Source organism: Ascaphus truei, chromosome 2, assembly GCF_040206685.1.
Source record: "Ascaphus truei isolate aAscTru1 chromosome 2, aAscTru1.hap1, whole genome shotgun sequence".
In the NCBI taxonomy this organism is placed as follows: Eukaryota; Metazoa; Chordata; class Amphibia; order Anura; family Ascaphidae; genus Ascaphus; species Ascaphus truei.
Window position 1 is genome coordinate 400,279,026 of NC_134484.1, and position 18,232 is coordinate 400,297,257.

Consider the following 18,232-nt stretch of genomic DNA (forward strand, 5'->3'; position numbering starts at 1 on the left):
GTGTGTGTGTGTGTGTCTGTGTGTCTGTCACATTGTTTGTCACAGTGTGTCTGTCTGTGTGTCAGTCCCTGTGTGTGTCTGTGTGTCAGTCACTGTGTGTGTCTGTGTGTCAGTCACTGTGTGTGTCATTGTGTGTGTGTGTCAGTGTGTGTCAGTGTCTGTCACTGCGTGTGTGTCAGTGTGTCTGTCACTGTGTGTGTGTCAGTCACTGTGTGTGTCACTGTGTGTGTCACTGTCTGTCACTGTGTGTGGGGGAGGGCAAAAACGGAGCTGGGGGTGACAAAAACGGACCTGGGGGGAGGGACAAAAATGGAGCTGGGGGGGGACAAAAACGGAGCTGGGAGAGGACAAAAACGGAGCTGGGGGAGGACAAAAATGGAGCTGGGGGAGGACAAAAACGGAGCTGGGGGAGGGAAAAAACGGAGCTGGGGGAGGGAAAAAACGGAACACACACACACACAACCCTCTCCCCCCCCCCCCCCCCCAGCAGCAACAGCCGCCGCCACCACCAGGGAGCATCTCCTCACCTCAGCTCAGGCGGCAGCAGCGTGCAGGAAGACTGCACACGCTCAGCAGGCACCGGAAGTGCCTAGAGCGCGCTCCGAGGAGGGAGGAGGACGGAGAGTGGAGGGCGGAGAGGGGAGACTCCGCCAGGGGCCGCAATGAGGGGGGAGAGTCAGGGGGCGCAGTGAGTGCCGGCGGCGGCCCGGTTCCCAACAGGCCATGGACCGGTACCGGTCCGCAGCCCGGGGGTTGGGGACCCCTGGTCTAAAGCAGATGTTCCTCCCCAAACATTTTCTTTCAGCTGACCTGAACAGGGAGCATCTCTCCGAGCACAAGCACCCCGGTCTTACCACTTAGAGACTCTTCTAATGCAGATATTTGACTCTGGTTGACCTCAAAATGTTACCGTTATTGCCAATGAATAATGGGAATGTCCCGCACCACAATGACATGTTCACTACCCATTGGCCATATGGCCAATTACACCTGAATGAGAATTATATAGGGAAGGTAACACCAACACCTTTGATGAGGTTTATGGTGTTATACAGAGGACTACTGGTTATTATTACTATGTATGATATTAGATATTAGATTTTGAAAGGACTTAGGGCCCTAGGGGCACATGTATCAAGTGCTGGTACGGGTTATGTAAAGGTCAATGGGACATAACACCAAAACGGGTGCAATAACCCGTACCAGCACTTGATGCATGTGCCCCTTAGAGCCTTACAAAGTCAAATGCACAATCGCTCAAAAACTGCTACTGGGCAGTTATTGAATAAGGCATTTAGGTATAGATTCACTAAAGGCTGATGTAGTTGCAATTAAATTTGGAGTTATTAATAGGATTGCAGAAATCTTTTTTTCCATTATAACAGTATTCACTAAATCGGCAGTGATATCGCATATATTAAAATTGCGTTAAACCAGCGTTACATTAAAGTATACAATAAGCCCTATCTGTAGCGATGCAGTACCGGAGGGGTGGTTGATATCACATTTTTCTACTATAGGGTTATGTAATAGGATTTCATAAAAAAACATATGGAAGAAAATTACTGAACTTCTTTGATGCCTGAGGCTACCAAGGAATTGCAAAGCAATTCAGGCACCAAAGTGGTTAACATAAAACATAAACACCGTACAAATAAAACACAACAAGCAAAACATCCATACAGAAGGTGCAAATATTAAGCCTTTTGTAGCTCAAATGACCAACTAGTCATCGGCTACACATTAATATGTTATACAATATCAATATGATGTGTTTTATCACTTATTCTAGGTTGGCTAGTCTTTTTCTTGCTTATTTATATGGTGGCCACTATAAACATAGGCAGGTTAAGCATAATGCCAACATGGGGTAGGTGATAACAATTAACAATATTTTTGGGTGGTATAGTAGTCCCATATTTTCAGTTATTGCAGTTTAGTTAATAGCAGGTGAATACACTATCTGGTGTTAATTACTCATTTGGAGACTGTAAGAGATGTGTGCAGAGGGTGAAATTAATATAAGGCTTTATTGTCTGTTCCTTTAACAATGTAAACACAAGCCATAAAAGAAAAACCTGCTCCACTTTGGAGAATAACTAGACAGTACTGTATATGCCCTATCTAACTGGGTGAGTAGCTAGGCTGATTACCACCCGAAACAAATATATATATATATGTATACGCAACAGTCCAACAAGAAAGTCTCTTATCTGTTTTCCTGGGTCAGCATCCTTGTGTGCAATGGCACTCTCTGTGTCCAAATCTTGTCCCCTTGTCTTGCTGCCAGCATACAGTCCTTATGTGTGTAAAAAGACATCATATTTTCCTCAGGTCAGCCCAGTTGTGGGCTAAGGAAATCTCTGCAGTCCTCTTTCTGCTTATGTCAGCCAAAATGTGAGCTAGGGAATCTCTCTCCTGTTTCTCACATGAGGCCTTTTACAGAGCTCTCATTAGTCCAGATGGAGAGTAGTTAATTGAGTGGCTGCAATCAACTATCTCTCTGTTGGATTCTCAGAGCTCTGAGGCTGCTTTATTTAAATAGGGATAAGTCCCAGTTACATAACCCCTGTTTGTGGGAAGCTCGGCTTACCACGCCCAAAGCCCATCCTTCCACTCTCACTCGAGATATCCCTGTGGCTTGAATGACAGTGGATGGAGAACGAGAACCCTCTGACTTGCTGGGATTTGAGCCCTTTCTCCAGGTTATTAGTGTCTCCTCCAGAAGGTGCTTGAGATCAGCACACCTCAGTCGCTCGAGGAGGTCTTTTTCCAAAAACAGTCTTTCTACTGACCACTTTATCCATGAGTTTTCCCCTGCATCGGGCAATCGTTTCTTTGTAGGCAGACTGTATGGTGACAGTCGCCGAGCATTTAGTCCAATAGCTTTCTCTCGCCATCTTTTCCATGGACTCCAATTTAGCACTAAATGTCCATTCCTTGTAACCCTTGCTCATGTCTTGCAAAGCCTCTGTCAGCTTACTTTTGAATTCTTTCTGATGTCCAGAATCTATTTTTACTATCCTAGACTCGTGCCATTTCATTGTATCATATAAAGAGCATTCAAGAATAGCTATTTGAGTTTTCCGCTCTTGAAGCTGTTTTTCTGCACTTCTTTTTCAACTCAATGCAGTTGTCAGTTCAGCTTCTTTGGAGTTGAGTTGCAATTCCACATCTCCCAGTTGACTCAGAGCAAGGCTTAAATATGTTTCCTTTTCCCTATTTCTGATCTGTAGCTGCCGGTGCTCCTCCTGGACTTTGTCCAGCTCCAGCTGCAGCCGGGCCCTCTCATTGTCCAGCAGTCATCGGCCATCTTGGCCTCATAGCGCAGTGTCAGGCTGGCCACTTGACAAAAGGACACCTCTTCACTCTCTTCCTTTTTGGTGAGCTGTATCTTGAGCTCAGCAATCTGCGTCTGCAGAGCTGTAAGTTGCTGGGATGTGTGTTTAGCTGCCAGCTTTAGCTCTTCCACTACTAGGCTTTGCTGCAAGTTTAATGCATCAGCGAGAGATCCCTTTTTCTTGCGTGCATCCTGCAATTCTCCTCTCCGGGCCTTGATCTCTTCACTGTGCTCGCTCTGAGCTTGCTTCCACGCATCCTTCATATTTTGTAGCTCTGCAGATTTTATCCCCAGGGTCACCTCTGCTTGCGATTTCCACACCTCTCTCTTCTGGGCGTACTGACTTTTGGGGATGGAGCAGCCGCTCTGCTTCTCCATCTCTTGCTGTAGTTTCTAGACCTTCTCGTGCTCCCTCTCAAACAGAGTCACCTGGCCTCTCAGCTTGGCCTCCAGCGATGCTCTGGTGATGCTCAGGGTAGCCTTCAGTTCCTCATGCTGTTCTGCAATGACATACTTGGATCTTAGATGTTCCTGCAGTACTTGTACTTCTTTAGCAGTCTGCATATTTTCTTCCTGCAGAGTTCGCTGCTTCTCCTCGGCATCCCGGAGGTGCATACGCAGACCTTGCAGTTTGTTCTGCATTAGGTGCTCTGCTATTGTTCGTTGCTTCAATGCTTCAACCTTTTCATCTTCCAACAGTCTATTCCTTTTTCTAGATCATGAAGCTTGCTATTCATTTCACTGATGTGGTGAGTCAAATCAGAATATACCTCTTTCAGGCTGGTATTTACTCTTTTTACAGTCTCTCTAATATTCAGGGCCTCTTCATAGTCCTCGTTCCATTTACTAAGTTCTGATTTTAGACTCCCGGTTTCCTGGCGTGAGTCTTCTATCTCTAGGTTGAGGGTGTGAAGCTCCTTTTGAGAGAATTTAAGATCCATACTAAGACTGTAGACAGCTTTTTGAGAGATGTCCAGCTCCTCAGCGAGACTGTGAAGTTCCTTTTTAGAGACTTACAGTTCTGTGCGGCAACTGCTGATCTCTTGGTGTGAAGCATCCAGCTCTATGCGGAGAGTATGAAACTCATTCTCAGAGACCTCCAACTCTCTATGGCAATTGCGAACCTCTTGCTGAGAGACTATAATCTCTTTCAGTGCCTCCATACTTCTTTTTCAGATTAGCAATCATTTGGTCAGACTTGCTATGCTTTTCATCCATGGCGGTAATAGTAGTGTTCGCAGTATCTAGATCCGTCCTTAGATCCTCCAATTCGGTCTTGGCCTCAGAATAAATTGAAAGCACAGTCTGTAGCTCAGCATTATTTTCTCTCTCCAGTTTCACTTCTTCACGGAGCAGATCACAGTTACTGCTGCGGCCGAGTTTATTCGAGCATTTGCCCGTTCTCGGCCGCAGCAGTAACCTGGCGCGCGCCAGAGGGTGCCGGGCACGCGCCGAAGACACGGAGGAGCGCCCTCCGATCGGGGCTTTCTTCCTCCCGCTGCCGGGTCCGCCGGGTCCCCCGGAACCCCCTGCCGCCGTCCCCCACATCGCGGGACACCAGGGCTCCCGCGCGTGCAGGGGGCGCAGGCACCCGATGACGCGTGACTGCGCGTCGATGACGCGCGGCACGCCGAGGGAGTGCGGCTAGCATGCCGGGGCATCCCCAGGCTTGCGGAGCTAGCCGCACTCAAATAAAATGTGCCGCCTCTGTATGCCTGGCAGCTTGCAGTGCATCTTCAAGCTGGTCAAGGGATCGTCACGCACTGGTTCCGGCTCCGCTTCCCTGGTATGGTAGGTTGAGGGTTCCTCACTGTTAGCACCGGACAGACACTTCTTTGGGTTACACAATGTCTGCCTTGGGCCCTCTGAATATTCTGTCATCCGCGTGACAAATCCTCTATTTTCTCAAGGCTGCAGGGCATCTCAGACCCCCTTTTTCTCCGTGAGATCTGCGGAAGTGTCTGTTCCTTCCATGGTAAATGAAGCACCGATTTTCTTTTTCCGCCTTTTTGTTTTGGACGACTCTGTCCCGTCAGGGATACTGGGGTCTCCGTCTTGATTTGAAACTTCAGCAGCTTCACTGTATCCATCAGGCTTTTCTTGCAGTTGCGCTAGTTAGCAGGAATGTTCGGGGTCATAGAGACCTGTTTGTTCGGTGCGTACTGAGTTAAGGCACCTCCACCATTCTTGGGGTGTTTTGTGGGTGTGAATCGGTTTGGGTTCCCCATAAGAGATATCTTCATCCTTATCCTTATCCGTATCCTCATAGGACCGGAAGGGCCACTCTTCCGTGGGGTAGGAAACATTACAGGAATGCCACATCTTGTCCTCCATTTTATCGGTATCAAGTGTATTCTTCCCCCTGATCTCGGGAGGCGCTATTGCAGCTGTTTTCACTCTATTTGCTATAACCCCAGCTAGTAGTCCTACAGGTGGGCAGACTTTGCTTGCAGAGTTCGTAGCTCTCACAGGAGTCTCTGTAGACTTTTTCTTCTTCTTTACTTTTGCAGATTCTGAGACATCAGGAGTACTGTGCACACATTCTTTCTCAGTGATACTGGATGTGCACTTGCTAAGAAAAACTTCTGCATTTTCCTTGTGACCACAGAGCATTGTTTGCTGCTGCAGTTCCTTGGCACGTTGAAAAAAATATTCCTCTGGCTGCTGCCCTTTTTCTGGGGCAACATAGGGATCATCCGAATAAGGCCTGAAGGGACACTGTTCCGTGTGGCTGGGCTCTTTACACCAGGAACACATTTTCTTCTCCATTCTTGCAGTCTGTATTTGACTTCAGCTAGGCAGCCATTTTAAAATCCCATGTTTTTGTGGTGGGGTAGACTCTGGTCACAGCATCAGTCCCTTGTGTGGGTCACCATCTGTTGCAGTCCTCCCAGTCAAACTGTGATATTGTGGCTTTCTTCAATGAGGTGTAGCTTTCCTGTCTGGATGTGTAGCCCTTTAAATCTGGTCACTTCTGTGTGGGATTCTTTGTTTTGTTGCTCAGGCTGTTTGCAGGAACTGTATGCAGGCATACGCACAAATAAAATCACAGGCAGTCTCCGGGGCCGCTTTGAAATTCTAGGGCCACTTCTCATCCCACTTCTGGCACCATCTTTAAGAGATGTGTGCAGAGGTATGCAAGTGGAGACCGTTTTAGGGTGAAATTAATATAAGGCCGTATTGCCTGTTCCTTTAACAATGTAAACACAAAACATAAAAGAAAAACCTGCTCCACTTTGAAGATAACTAGACTATACTGTACCCTATCTAACTGGGTGGGTAGCTAGGCTGATTAATTACCACCCCAAACATATACATATGCCCCTCTGAGTCCCCCCTATGAAGGCACTCCCTGTGCACCCCTTTTGATTTCCCTGTGCTCCCGTCTGTACTTTCCCTCTGTGCCCCCACCCCCATTATTCCCCACTGTGATTTCTCTGTGCTCCCCTCTGTTAATCCCCAATGTGATTTCTCTGTGCTCCCCTCTGTTATTCTCCCTGTGATTTCTCTGTGCTCCCCTCTGTTATTCTCCCTGTGATTTCTCTGTGCTCCCCTCTGTTATTCTCCCTGTGATTTCTCTGTGCTCCCCTCTGTTATTCCCCCTTGTGCTCCCTCTGTTATTCCCCCCGTGATTTCTCTGTGCTCCCGTGTTATTCCCCCCTGTGATTTCTCTGTGCTTCCCTCTGTTTTTCCCCCTGTGATTTATCAGTGCTCCCCTCTGTTATTCCCCCTGTGATGTCTCTGTACTCCCCTCTGTTATTCCCCCCTGTGATTTCTTTGTGCTCCCGTTATTCCCCCTGTGATTTATCAGTGCTCCTCTCTGTTATTCTCCCTGTGATTTCTCTGTGCTCCCCTCTATTATTCCCCCTGTGATTTCTCTGTGCTCCCCTCTGTTATTCCCCCTGTGATTTCTCTGTGCTCCTCTCTGTTATTCCCCCCTGTGATTTCTTTGTGCTCCCGTTATTCCCCCTGTGATTTATCAGTGCTCCTCTCTGTTATTCCCCCTGTGATTTCTCTGTGCTCCCCTCTGTTATTCCCCCTGTGATTTCTCTGTGCTCCTCTCTGTTATTCCCCCCTGTGATTTCTTTGTGCTCCCGTTATTCCCCCTTGTTATTTCTCTGTGCTCCCCTCTGTTATTCCCCCTGTGATTTCTCTGTGCTCCTCTCTGTTATTCCCCCCTGTGATTTCTTTGTGCTCCCGTTATTCCCCCTTGTTATTTCTCTGTGCTCCCCTCTGTTATTCCCCCTGTGATTTCTCTGTGCTCCTCTCTGTTATTCCCCCCTGTGATTTCTTTGTGCTCCCGTTATTCCCCCTTGTTATTTCTCTATGCTCCCCTCTGTTATTCCCCCCCGTGATTTCTCTATGCTCCCCTCTGTTATTCCCCACTTTAATTTCTCTGTGCTAACCACTGTTCTTCCCCTGTGATTTCTCTATGCTCCCCTCTGTTATCCCCCCCGTGATTTCTCTATGCTCCCCTCTGTTATTCCCCACTTTAATTTCTCTGTGCTAACCACTGTTCTTCCCCTGTGATTTCTCTGTGCTCCCCTCTGTTATTCCCCCTGTGATTTCTCTGTGCTCCCCTCTGTTATTCCCCCCGTGATTTCTCTATGCTCCCCTCTGTTATCCCCCCCGTGATTTCTCTATGCTCCCCTCTGTTATTCCCCACTTTAATTTCTCTGTGCTAACCACTGTTCTTCCCCTGTGATTTCTCTGTGCTCCCCTCTGTTATTCCCCCTGTGATTTCTCTGTGCTCCCCTCTGTTATTCCCCCCGTGATTTCTCTATGCTCCCCTCTGTTATCCCCCCGTGATTTCTCTATGCTCCCCTCTGTTATTCCCCACTTTAATTTCTCTGTGCTAACCACTGTTCTTCCCCTGTGATTTCTCTGTGCTCCCCTCTGTTATTCCCCCTGTGATTTCTCTGTGCTCCCCTCTGTTATTCCCCCCGTGATTTCTCTGTGCTCCCCTCTGTTATTCCCCCTGTGATTTCTCTGTACTCCCCTCTGTTATTCCCCCTGTGATTTCTCTGTGCTCCCCTCTGTTATTCCCCCGTGCTTTCTCTGTGCTCCCCACTTTTATTCCCACTGTGATTTCTCTGTGCTCCCCTCTGTTACCCTCCCCCCACCCTGTGATTTCTCTGTGCTCCCCTCTGTTACCCTCCCCCCACCCTGTGATTTCTCTGTGCTCCCCTCTGTTACCCTCCCCCCACCCTGTGATTTCTCTGTGCTCCCCTCTGTTACCCTCCCCCCACCCTGTGATTTCTCTGTGCTCCCCTCTGTTACACTCCCCCCACCCTGTGATTTCTCTGTGCTCCCCTCTGTTACCCTCCCCCCACCCTGTGATTTCTCTGTCCTCCCTCTGTTATTCCCCACGGTGTCCCCCCTGTGCCCCTCCCCCCCCCCTGTGCTTGTAACCATCTCTGTCAAAGGCGGTTTCACAAATCACAGGATTATTGAAGTAAGTATGTTTTTTTAAATTTATATATGTATTTTTTATAATCAATTTTTTGATACATTCGACATATCAGATTGACATATTGTTCAAAGTTTTTCAGTTCTATATTTAGTTTATTTTTCATTGCTTTCAGATTTATATACGTTTCATAGTAGTGTTGAATACATGTTTACGTTTTTACAAGTAACATACAGTATGGCTTGCCTTAGAAACTTGAAACAGAAAATATTACCATCGCTGCAAATTCTTTACATAATTGGCTTTCCCGGGAAGGAATGATGTATTGTAAGCAAAACATGTACTGAATATCAATCAACAAACCTGTTGATATGGCAATCAGACTGCGCTGATGACTTTATTCAGCAAACAAACATAATTTCTTCTCTTTAACCTGCTCAGTGTAGGATCCTACAAAGCATGGCAAATACAGCACCCAAACTGGAAGATTTAACTCCTCGGCTGCCAGCAGAGAATGCTGGAAATGTTTGTTTAATATGAACAACAACAGGAATGAATATGTGAAGCCATCATCAGTTAAAACAGCAGCTCTCCCCCTCCCCTGAGCATATCCTGCATCTATGTACAGTTTTATTATTTTTTTAGTGTTAACAATCATGATTTTCTTAATTCTAAGTCTGTGGGGTTAGATACTTAATATTTAATAATTATACATATACATATACATATATATATATATATATATATATATATATATATATATATATATATACACATAAATATTATCTCTAGAACGGAACATAAGGGTTTTTTTTTTTTAAATAAAATCAGTGTTGGAAAGGGAAAGAGATATTTTAACATAAGTAAATAAATAAAATGCACACACTGCTGCTTTAACGGAGCAATCCAAGCGACCTTTTTGTTAAACATAGGATTGAAGCAAGGGGTCTCCGGAACTGAAACCCATTAATTTTAGCTCCGGTGACGCCCCGCTTCCCGAGATACTTACTTCCGAAGGAGATGCCAGAATCTTGGCAAAGTATAAAGCCCCCCCGATCACACGGGCCAATAGGAAGCCTCACCGGATGATGTCACGACTTCCTATTGGCCCACAGGACGTGGGAGTTTTGACAATCCGCCATTACATGAACCCAGCCAGCAAGCAGGAGCGTGTACAGCACCCCCAACTGAGGTTAGTATCTCCGGAAGCAGAGGGGTACGGAGCTGAAATGAATGGACTTTGGCACCTAAGACCCCCTGCTTCAATCCAATGTAAAAATAAAATGCTGAAAAAACCAGCTGCTTGAATTGCCGCTTTCAGATCCCCTCAACAGCATGTTTCTGAAACCACTGAGCACAAACCTACATACAGTACTAATCGGTTGCTCATTCAGCAAACTTATTTATACCATTATTCCCCCTCCCCCCTCCCCCCTTTTTTTTTTTTTAATCAGGACACGTATTGTGTTCTGCAAATGGTTACTGCAAATGCTGGTCTGGACTGGAACATATTGGTGTATGTTGAGTTGACAATTCTTACAATGTTTGAATTCACTGCTAGACATATGGATGGCAATGCTGCATGTCTGGTGCTGTTGAACCATAAAATTATTCTCAAACGTTACCTTCTCAGTGCTGAAATGTTACTTTGTCCCATGTTGTAGACTCCTTCAGTAATTAACAGGTATATTGAATGATTATAGTATATTATTGGGGTGCTGAACTCCAGTCCTCAAGACCCCTCAACAGGTCATATTTTAAGGATATCCCAGCTTCAGCACAGGTGGCTCAATCTGTTCAGCCACCTGTGCTGAAGCAGGGATATCCTTAACATATAACCTGTTGGGGGGATCTTGAGGACTGGACTTCAGCACCACTGGTCTACCAGATTCTCTTTTTAACTCCTTATATCGGAAGAACATAACAGATGCTATTACATCTGTGAACCTAATCCTTTCCTTCACGCTGCGTCCTGACAAATAATGAGAATATCAATCTTACCTTTGTCTTTAGCTTGTGAATCTCGGCTTCCGTGACTGCATGCTTGATTTGTAACTGGAAAAAAAAAACAAAGCACAGAATGAGCAACACACGCTTGCAAGTGCTTTGGTGTTAATAAAGGCAGCGCAGCCAGCGAGCATATTGTACGTTACAGCAGAAGGCCGTGGAAAATGCTGCAGTGCAGTAGGTTGTAAATTAAAATGTCTAGCTAAAAGATAAAAAGTGTCGCGGTTCAATTAAAGATGAGAGCTCTGCCGTACAATAGCACTTGGTACTTTTGCACTTGAACATCAAAATATTGAGTGAAATCCATCGTGTCACAATAAAACGTAAAATAAAACAAGCAACGTTAACCTCACTCCTGTAATGTAGATGTGAGTCATTCCCATGTTACATAACAGGCACAGTGCTCCAATTTAACTGTGCCTTGCCTGGCACGCCGTACTCCATGTATTTCAATAGATCTCTAGTTATTTTAAGGATATTTATTTGCTGCTTTACGGCATAGTAAAAACATGTTACAATAATTCCTCATCAAAAATGAATTACAATGCTGTGCTGTGTTTGACGGCAAAAAGGAAATTATGGAGTTTATTGTTGATCTGCAAAAACAGGTGTTGATACAGTTCCTGTGTGTTCCCTCGCAACAATTGTGTATACATATATACACACAGCATATATGGAGAGCGAACCAATCTGCACATAATTTATATGAACAATATCGGGGCGATTCACTGCGATAACTGCTTTTAAGTACGATAAATGGGTTTTAAGACCAATACTACCTGCTGCGCGATTCACTAAGCAGTGAAGAGCGTCGTAAAAGGCATTTTTTCTGCCAAAAAAACCCGTATGATCTGGCAAAAAACCGACAAACGCGCCGTTTTTTGCCAGTCAGCGCGATTTACTAAGCAGTGATAAGTGAAACGTACTTTAAAAGCACACCAGATTTTGCACCAGTTAAAGGCTGGCGCAAAAGAAATGGAGCCATGAATAAAATCATTGTTTACATTTTTTTAACCACACAATTAATACAACAGGCCGGCGGGTGTCCTCGGGTGATCCCCGCGGGAGTCCGGGGTCCACGCTGGCCTGCGGTACCAAACTGTGTGGCCAAAAAAACATAACAGGCAATAATACTTTGAAATAAATATACCCTCCTCTGCACCCCACCCCCCTGCCCCTAACATACAGTATATTAATGGTCAAATTACTATTATCCAGTAATAGTGCATTTGTCCATTTCAAATAAAACATTAAGCTGCAGAAAGGAAATAAATAAAACTTGCACTCACCCCTGCCATGCTGCCAAGATGAAGGCCGTCCTCATCTTCATCACCGTCAATGTCCTCTGTTGCCACAAACAATGCAGTACAATCAAAAATACAATGTAATGTCCCCTAACCCCTTAATCACCTTAACGGTTACTAACCGCTATAGTAATTAAGGGGCTAACCCACCCATGGGCATGATTTACCACTATAGCATGAAATGGTGACGGAATAAAAAAAAAAACCAGGCCCAAATAAAACAACATTATATTGCAAAATTAATATATTACTAATGCCAATCAAACAATTAAATGGCACAGTGGGTACGTCATGCCCATATAATATGGGCATGATTTAACACTATGCCAGTCAATGGTCAACCTAAAAAAAAAAAAAATCACAAATAAGATCCAAATCATTCAAAACAATCTCAAACTAAAAACAAATAAAAAAGTAAACCGAACAAAATTACCACCAATCAATTAATCAAGACCAGAATAAACAATTAAAACACCAAAACAAAACTATGAATAAATAAAATAAATATCTAAATAAACTGCATAAAAAAAAAAATCAAAAGTCAAAAAATAATCCAACATTAAAAAGCAAACACCAATCAAAAGCCAGAAATAAATAATTTAAAACACCAGCAAAAATTCTTGAACACTACATCAATATGCAAACCATATGGAAACCACTGCTGTTTAAAAAGAACATTGCAACCGTCTGAAGTTCACTAAACAGCACATAGAGGATCCACAAGACTTCGGGAACAATTTTCTCTGGACAGATGGATCAAAGGTAGGTCATTCTCACCTCATTGAGAAACATTATATTTGCCGAAAACCAAACACTGCGTTTGAACAGAAGATCCTCATCCCAACCATCAAGCATTGTGGTGGGAGTGTGATGTTTGGGGCTGTTTTGCTGCCTCAGGACCTGGATGATTTGCCATTATTGACACAACCATGAATTCTGCATTGTAACATCTGTTTGTGAGCTGACAGTGGATCAAGCAAAAGTGGGTCATGCAGCAAGACAATGATCGTAAACCTACAAGCAGATCTACAAAAGAATAGCTGCAGAAGAAGAAATTCTGCGTTTTAGAATGGCCTAGTCAAATTCCGGACCTAAACCCCATCGAAATGTGGCAGGACCTGAAGTGAGCTGTCCATGCAAGGAAGTCCTCAAATGTCACTGAGTTTAAACAGTTCTGTATGGCGGAATGGGCCAAAATTCTGTGAGAGACTGACCAGCACTTACAGGAAATGCTTAGTTAGAGTTATTGCTGCTCTAGGGGTTGCCACCAGGTACTGAATCTAAAGCTTCACATACTTTTTCACACATGGACATTGAATATTTTAATCATTTGTGGATTATGATTAAACATATTATTATTTAACAAATGTTAAAAAAGTATCATGTTTTTGTGTCATTTGTTTGATCAGGTTATCTTTATTTATTATTAGAACTTAGAGTAAGATCTAATAATATATTAGGTTTGAAATATGTGAAAATCGAAAGGGGTTCACAAACTTTTTCTCGCCACTGTAAATCGTTTTAGTGCAGCGACAAGTGTGGGCAACCACCCACCTTGGGGCAACAACCCCCTTCACCCACACCCTCTACCCCCAATTTACCAGGTAGTCTGGGTTACGCCCTTCATTGCATAGCGGTTAGCCGCTAAGGTAATGAAGCTGCTTTTATTTTATTAACATATTTATTGTAGCAGGGGATCTACGGAGGTGAATCGCATTCATTTCAGGTCCGGGGACCCCCTGATTCCTAAGTTACAGGCCCCGTTATGGGGTGCCGGTATCCGCTTGCTCTGGTTAAATCTCCCGATCACGAGGGCTGTGATGCAGGAGAATTTAAACATGGCCGCTGGGATACCGGCACAGCATAACGGGGTCTGCAACTCGGGAAGTAGGGAGTCCCTGGACCTGAAATCAATGCGGTTTAGCTCCGGAGACCCCCTCCTACAATACTGTATTATTAGAATAAAATAAAGGTCCTGCGATCGCCAATTTGATGTGCATAGGTAGAGTGACTGATTCAGTCTATCTCTTACTGCGTGTCTGTTACCGACAGGTGAAGCCAGGTTGGATTCACACAGCGCGAGTCCAATTCAAATGGAGGGATCCCCACGTTGTTAATCTGATCGGCCATTAGTTTGGCCGCTGGAATCTCGCGGCGTGGGACGCAATAAAGTGCAGTATTCGCAAGGCAAGCGGTTCAAAACCGGCAGTTGCACCTGTATATCAACCTTTATTAAATGTTGGCCTACAAGACAAATTGGTTATATTTGCATCTTCATACGCATTGTGTTGAGGTACTAAAGAAAAATGAAAACTTTGAGTGGCCCCAAATACATTGCTTTGCTATTCTGCAGCATACAAAGGTTTGAAATTATTGCCAAGGGAATCTGTCCAGGTTTACTTCATGTTTGCTTCTATAAGTAGTCTGTGTATGTGTTTACTAAACAAAGAACACAGTGGTCTATATTTTAAGGCAATTCCATCCCCAAACTGTGGCATTTTCACCCTGCACCATGTATCAAAGCCTTCTGCTCCAGTTTTGCCCCAGCACTTTGGGGAGTGTCCGTAGGAGGAGGTGAGGAGGAGTTTACATGGTGCACAGATTATAATGAGATGTATCCAGGGATGCCCCCTTCTACTGAAGGCTAACTCGGAGATAACATTTTTAAATTTAGCGCTTACCTTCGGCGGCGGCAGCGGCAGCATCTCCCGGCATCCTTCTGACTTCCCCCCCTGCAACTCCTGTCAATATGGCTGTGCGGCGTCAAATGGCGCCACACTTTCATGACAACGGGATGCTACGTGACGTCACGTAGTGTCAAGTTGCCATGACAACGGGACGCCTTATGGTGCCGAGCCCTCACGTGATGGCAACGTGGCACCACATTATGTTGTGGCTTCATAAAGCGCCCCGTTGGACAACGGGCGTCACGGGATGCTGTGACATTACATAGCATTCCTGTTGTCATGGCAACACGGCGCCATTTGATGCAGCACAGCATATTGATAGGAGTTGAAGGGGGAGATGCCGGGAGATGCCACCGCCGAACGCTGCCACCCAGAAGTTTACGAGGTAAACCCATAGCCTGGACATACGTGGTCCAAACCCCTAGTCTTCCGGGTAAAACCCTGGATGTATCACATTCTGCATCTCTGTGCGTTATTCTTTTTCCTTTTTTATCTGCCCCAAATTCCTCCAAATCTGAAGTGGTGCAAGTCTTAAACTCTGCATCAGATGTAAGAAATTGTTCTATCATAAACCGCTGCTCTGCTCCACAAAATGGAGCCGTGCGTCAAAACACACTTTTCTCTATGTCGATACATACACCCCATGATATTTACCAAAGAAAGTAAGGCGGTAAGGAGTAGCAATTGCCTAAAGAAAGGGATCATTAACATAAACCACATTCAGTAAGGAACTAATGAGTAATCTTTTATTGCTACTTCTCTGTGAATATGTCATTAAGGTACGGGGTTATTCTTACTCACGTATTTCTTTTACTGTGCTCTTGTTTTTCAAAGAAGGAGCCACTGTAATTTATATATGCATGCTGTCTGAAAGAACGGGATAATTATAGTATTTATGTGTACTTTTGTATTTAACAATACTGAGGAACAGTGAGGAAACTATTTCACGGATAATCTACAGTAGCTGTGAGGGAAATTTCTTGCATGCCTCTGTGGGCACTTCAAAGTGTTTCAGATTTTACATTTAATAGAAAAAGATACAGGCCAGCTGCAAGTGGATACGCACTCACTATTTCATCTCTCGTATGGTGAACCAACCCAAATTACTCTCTTAGTTGGCGTCTACAACACCCTGTCTGAAGACAAACGTGCCACGTATAGTTGAAACACTCGTTGACGAAATCCCTATCATTTCAGAACTTTGTAATGGTGACAACTGAAATGGCGACTTGTGTATTTTATACATCAGCCATTTGGACAACAAGAGTATTTCTATGTAAAAAAAACACATAACCTCCCTGTAAATGAGATGAGGCTTGCCTGCAACTGTATATTTTCCCCAGAAAATGAAGTGAAATGTCTTTGAACAGTTAGAAAGATGAAATTGAGTAGAATGTATGTTTGATGTACATAATATGGTCAACATTTTATCTTTTTCTGTAATGTGACACAGGTGTTTTGGGGTGTATAGTGAATGGGCACTATTTCTGATGTATAAGGTACTGCAGCTCACCTTGTTATATCAAAGGTTTTGACATCCCAAACAGATGTAGGCAATGTTCCTGTAACCCTGGTGCATTCCCAGCCCCTCTCACGTGTGGGTGATTCATTGTGTATGTCCTGTTGCACCATGCCAGCGGGTGCAATAACATTGGTGATTTATGCTGAAAAGTAGGATTAGGGTCTGGCTAGCTCCCCCTGCACCACCAGGTCCGGGTCACTTATACCCGCTCGCCCTCCCTGTCGTCAGTCCTAAAACCATGGTTAACAGGCTGCTATGGAGTGGCCATGATGTTCGAGTAGGTGCTGCATTAACTCCTTAGTAGACCATAGGGGCAAAGTAGGATTGGGTTCCCCATAAGTAATTGTGTGATAATTACTAATTGAAAAATTATATGCATGTACCATTTTAAATCTCGAAAGCTGCATTTCCCAAAACAAACTGTTTTTAAACACTGACAAGACTGTAACAATAGTATTTGAGACCAAGACCACATTTTTAAAGCTTCCAGTGACTAAGCTCCAGATCAGAACCAACGCTAACACCACTCTAACTCCTGTTACTAGTTTTAAATACCTGGGCATATGGTTTGACTCCCACTTAACATTCTGGATTCACATTGATACCCTGACATCCAAAACCTATGCCAAACTAGGTGTACTGTATAGGAACAAATCCTCCCTAAGTCTGCTGGTCAGAAAGCGTATTGCACAGCAGATGCTAATGCCAATTATCGACTATGGAGACATAGTATATGGCTCGGCACCCCAAACCCACCTTAGCAAACTTGACACCCTCTACAATTCAATATGCCGTTTTGTTCTCCAATGCAACTACAACACACATCACTGCGAAATGCCCAAAGAACTAGATTGGTCATCACTCGAGTCTAGGCGCAAAGTTCATTTTTCCTGTCTTGCCTTCAAATACTTTCTGGGCAAGCTACCCACCTATCTGAACAAGCTCCTCACCCCTACCACATGCAGCCCTTGAGATCTGACTGTTCATGGTCCCAAAGCTCAACAAAGTATCCGGCCGCTCCTACTTCTCTTACCGTGCACCACATAACTGGAACAACCCACCGGAGACTCTCGCAAGCCACCACCAGTCTAAATTCTTTTAAAACTAAAGCTGTCTCACATTTTAATCTGGTCTGTAACTGTTACATACGCCTACAATATATATTAACTCCAACTGTGCATGCAATGTCTTGTATATAATGTATACCCCGTTCACTTACAGTATGTAACTGTATTTGTAACTATGTATTATTTGTCTTAACTCTGTGCCCAAGGCATACTTGAAAACGAGAGGTAACTCTCAATGTATTACTTCCTGGTAAAATATTTTATAAATAAAGAAATAAATAAAAATCCATATTGTCATGGTAAAAATCCTTTCTTCTCTGTTTTATGGCTTGTGATATGGCTTTGGAGGCTGGGTGAATTTTGTTTTCTCGTTATTACAGATATCTTCAACCACTAGTGAATATCTCCCTAAATGTATTTATATGTGATGATAAGATCTATGTCAAGAATGGTGAAATAGAACTTTGTGGGCCGAAATATTATTGCCAATCCAAATGGTGCAGGATTGCTAAACACATTTGAAGCCGATTGTACATTACATTCAAAAGAGTAATTTATACATTTTCTTTAAAATAGCTTATAATGTAGAAAACAAGACAAAGAAACAGGGCAGATGAGCAGGGCGTAATAGGAAATGTTACTTTTAGAAGAATTAATGTACCCCTGTCCACACTAGAGATTATACATTTTAATCACAACTACAGTAACTACAATAAAAATAATTTGAATCAATATTTCAATTTTCGGACTACTTTAGAACAAATTTCGGGTGCAACGAAGGCTCTTTCTTTATTTTTATATACATAATATATATATATATATATATATATATATATATATATACAGTGTTTGACAATGCTATACATTTACACGCCCGGGGCGAGTGGATTTAACC

At 44.0% G+C, this 18,232-nt stretch overlaps 1 protein-coding gene across 7 annotated transcripts in view; it reads right to left on the reverse strand.

The window, feature by feature from the left end:
- The window catches only part of PPP1R9A (protein phosphatase 1 regulatory subunit 9A), a 255,370-nt gene that overhangs the window by 63,541 nt on the left and 173,597 nt on the right, over positions 1-18,232 (reverse strand). For all 7 annotated transcript variants that reach the window (XM_075587306.1, XM_075587305.1, XM_075587302.1 and 4 more), the window contains exon 8: positions 10,752-10,805. In XM_075587306.1, the coding sequence (XP_075443421.1) occupies positions 10,752-10,805 (54 nt within the window). The remainder of the gene's footprint in view (positions 1-10,751; positions 10,806-18,232) is intronic.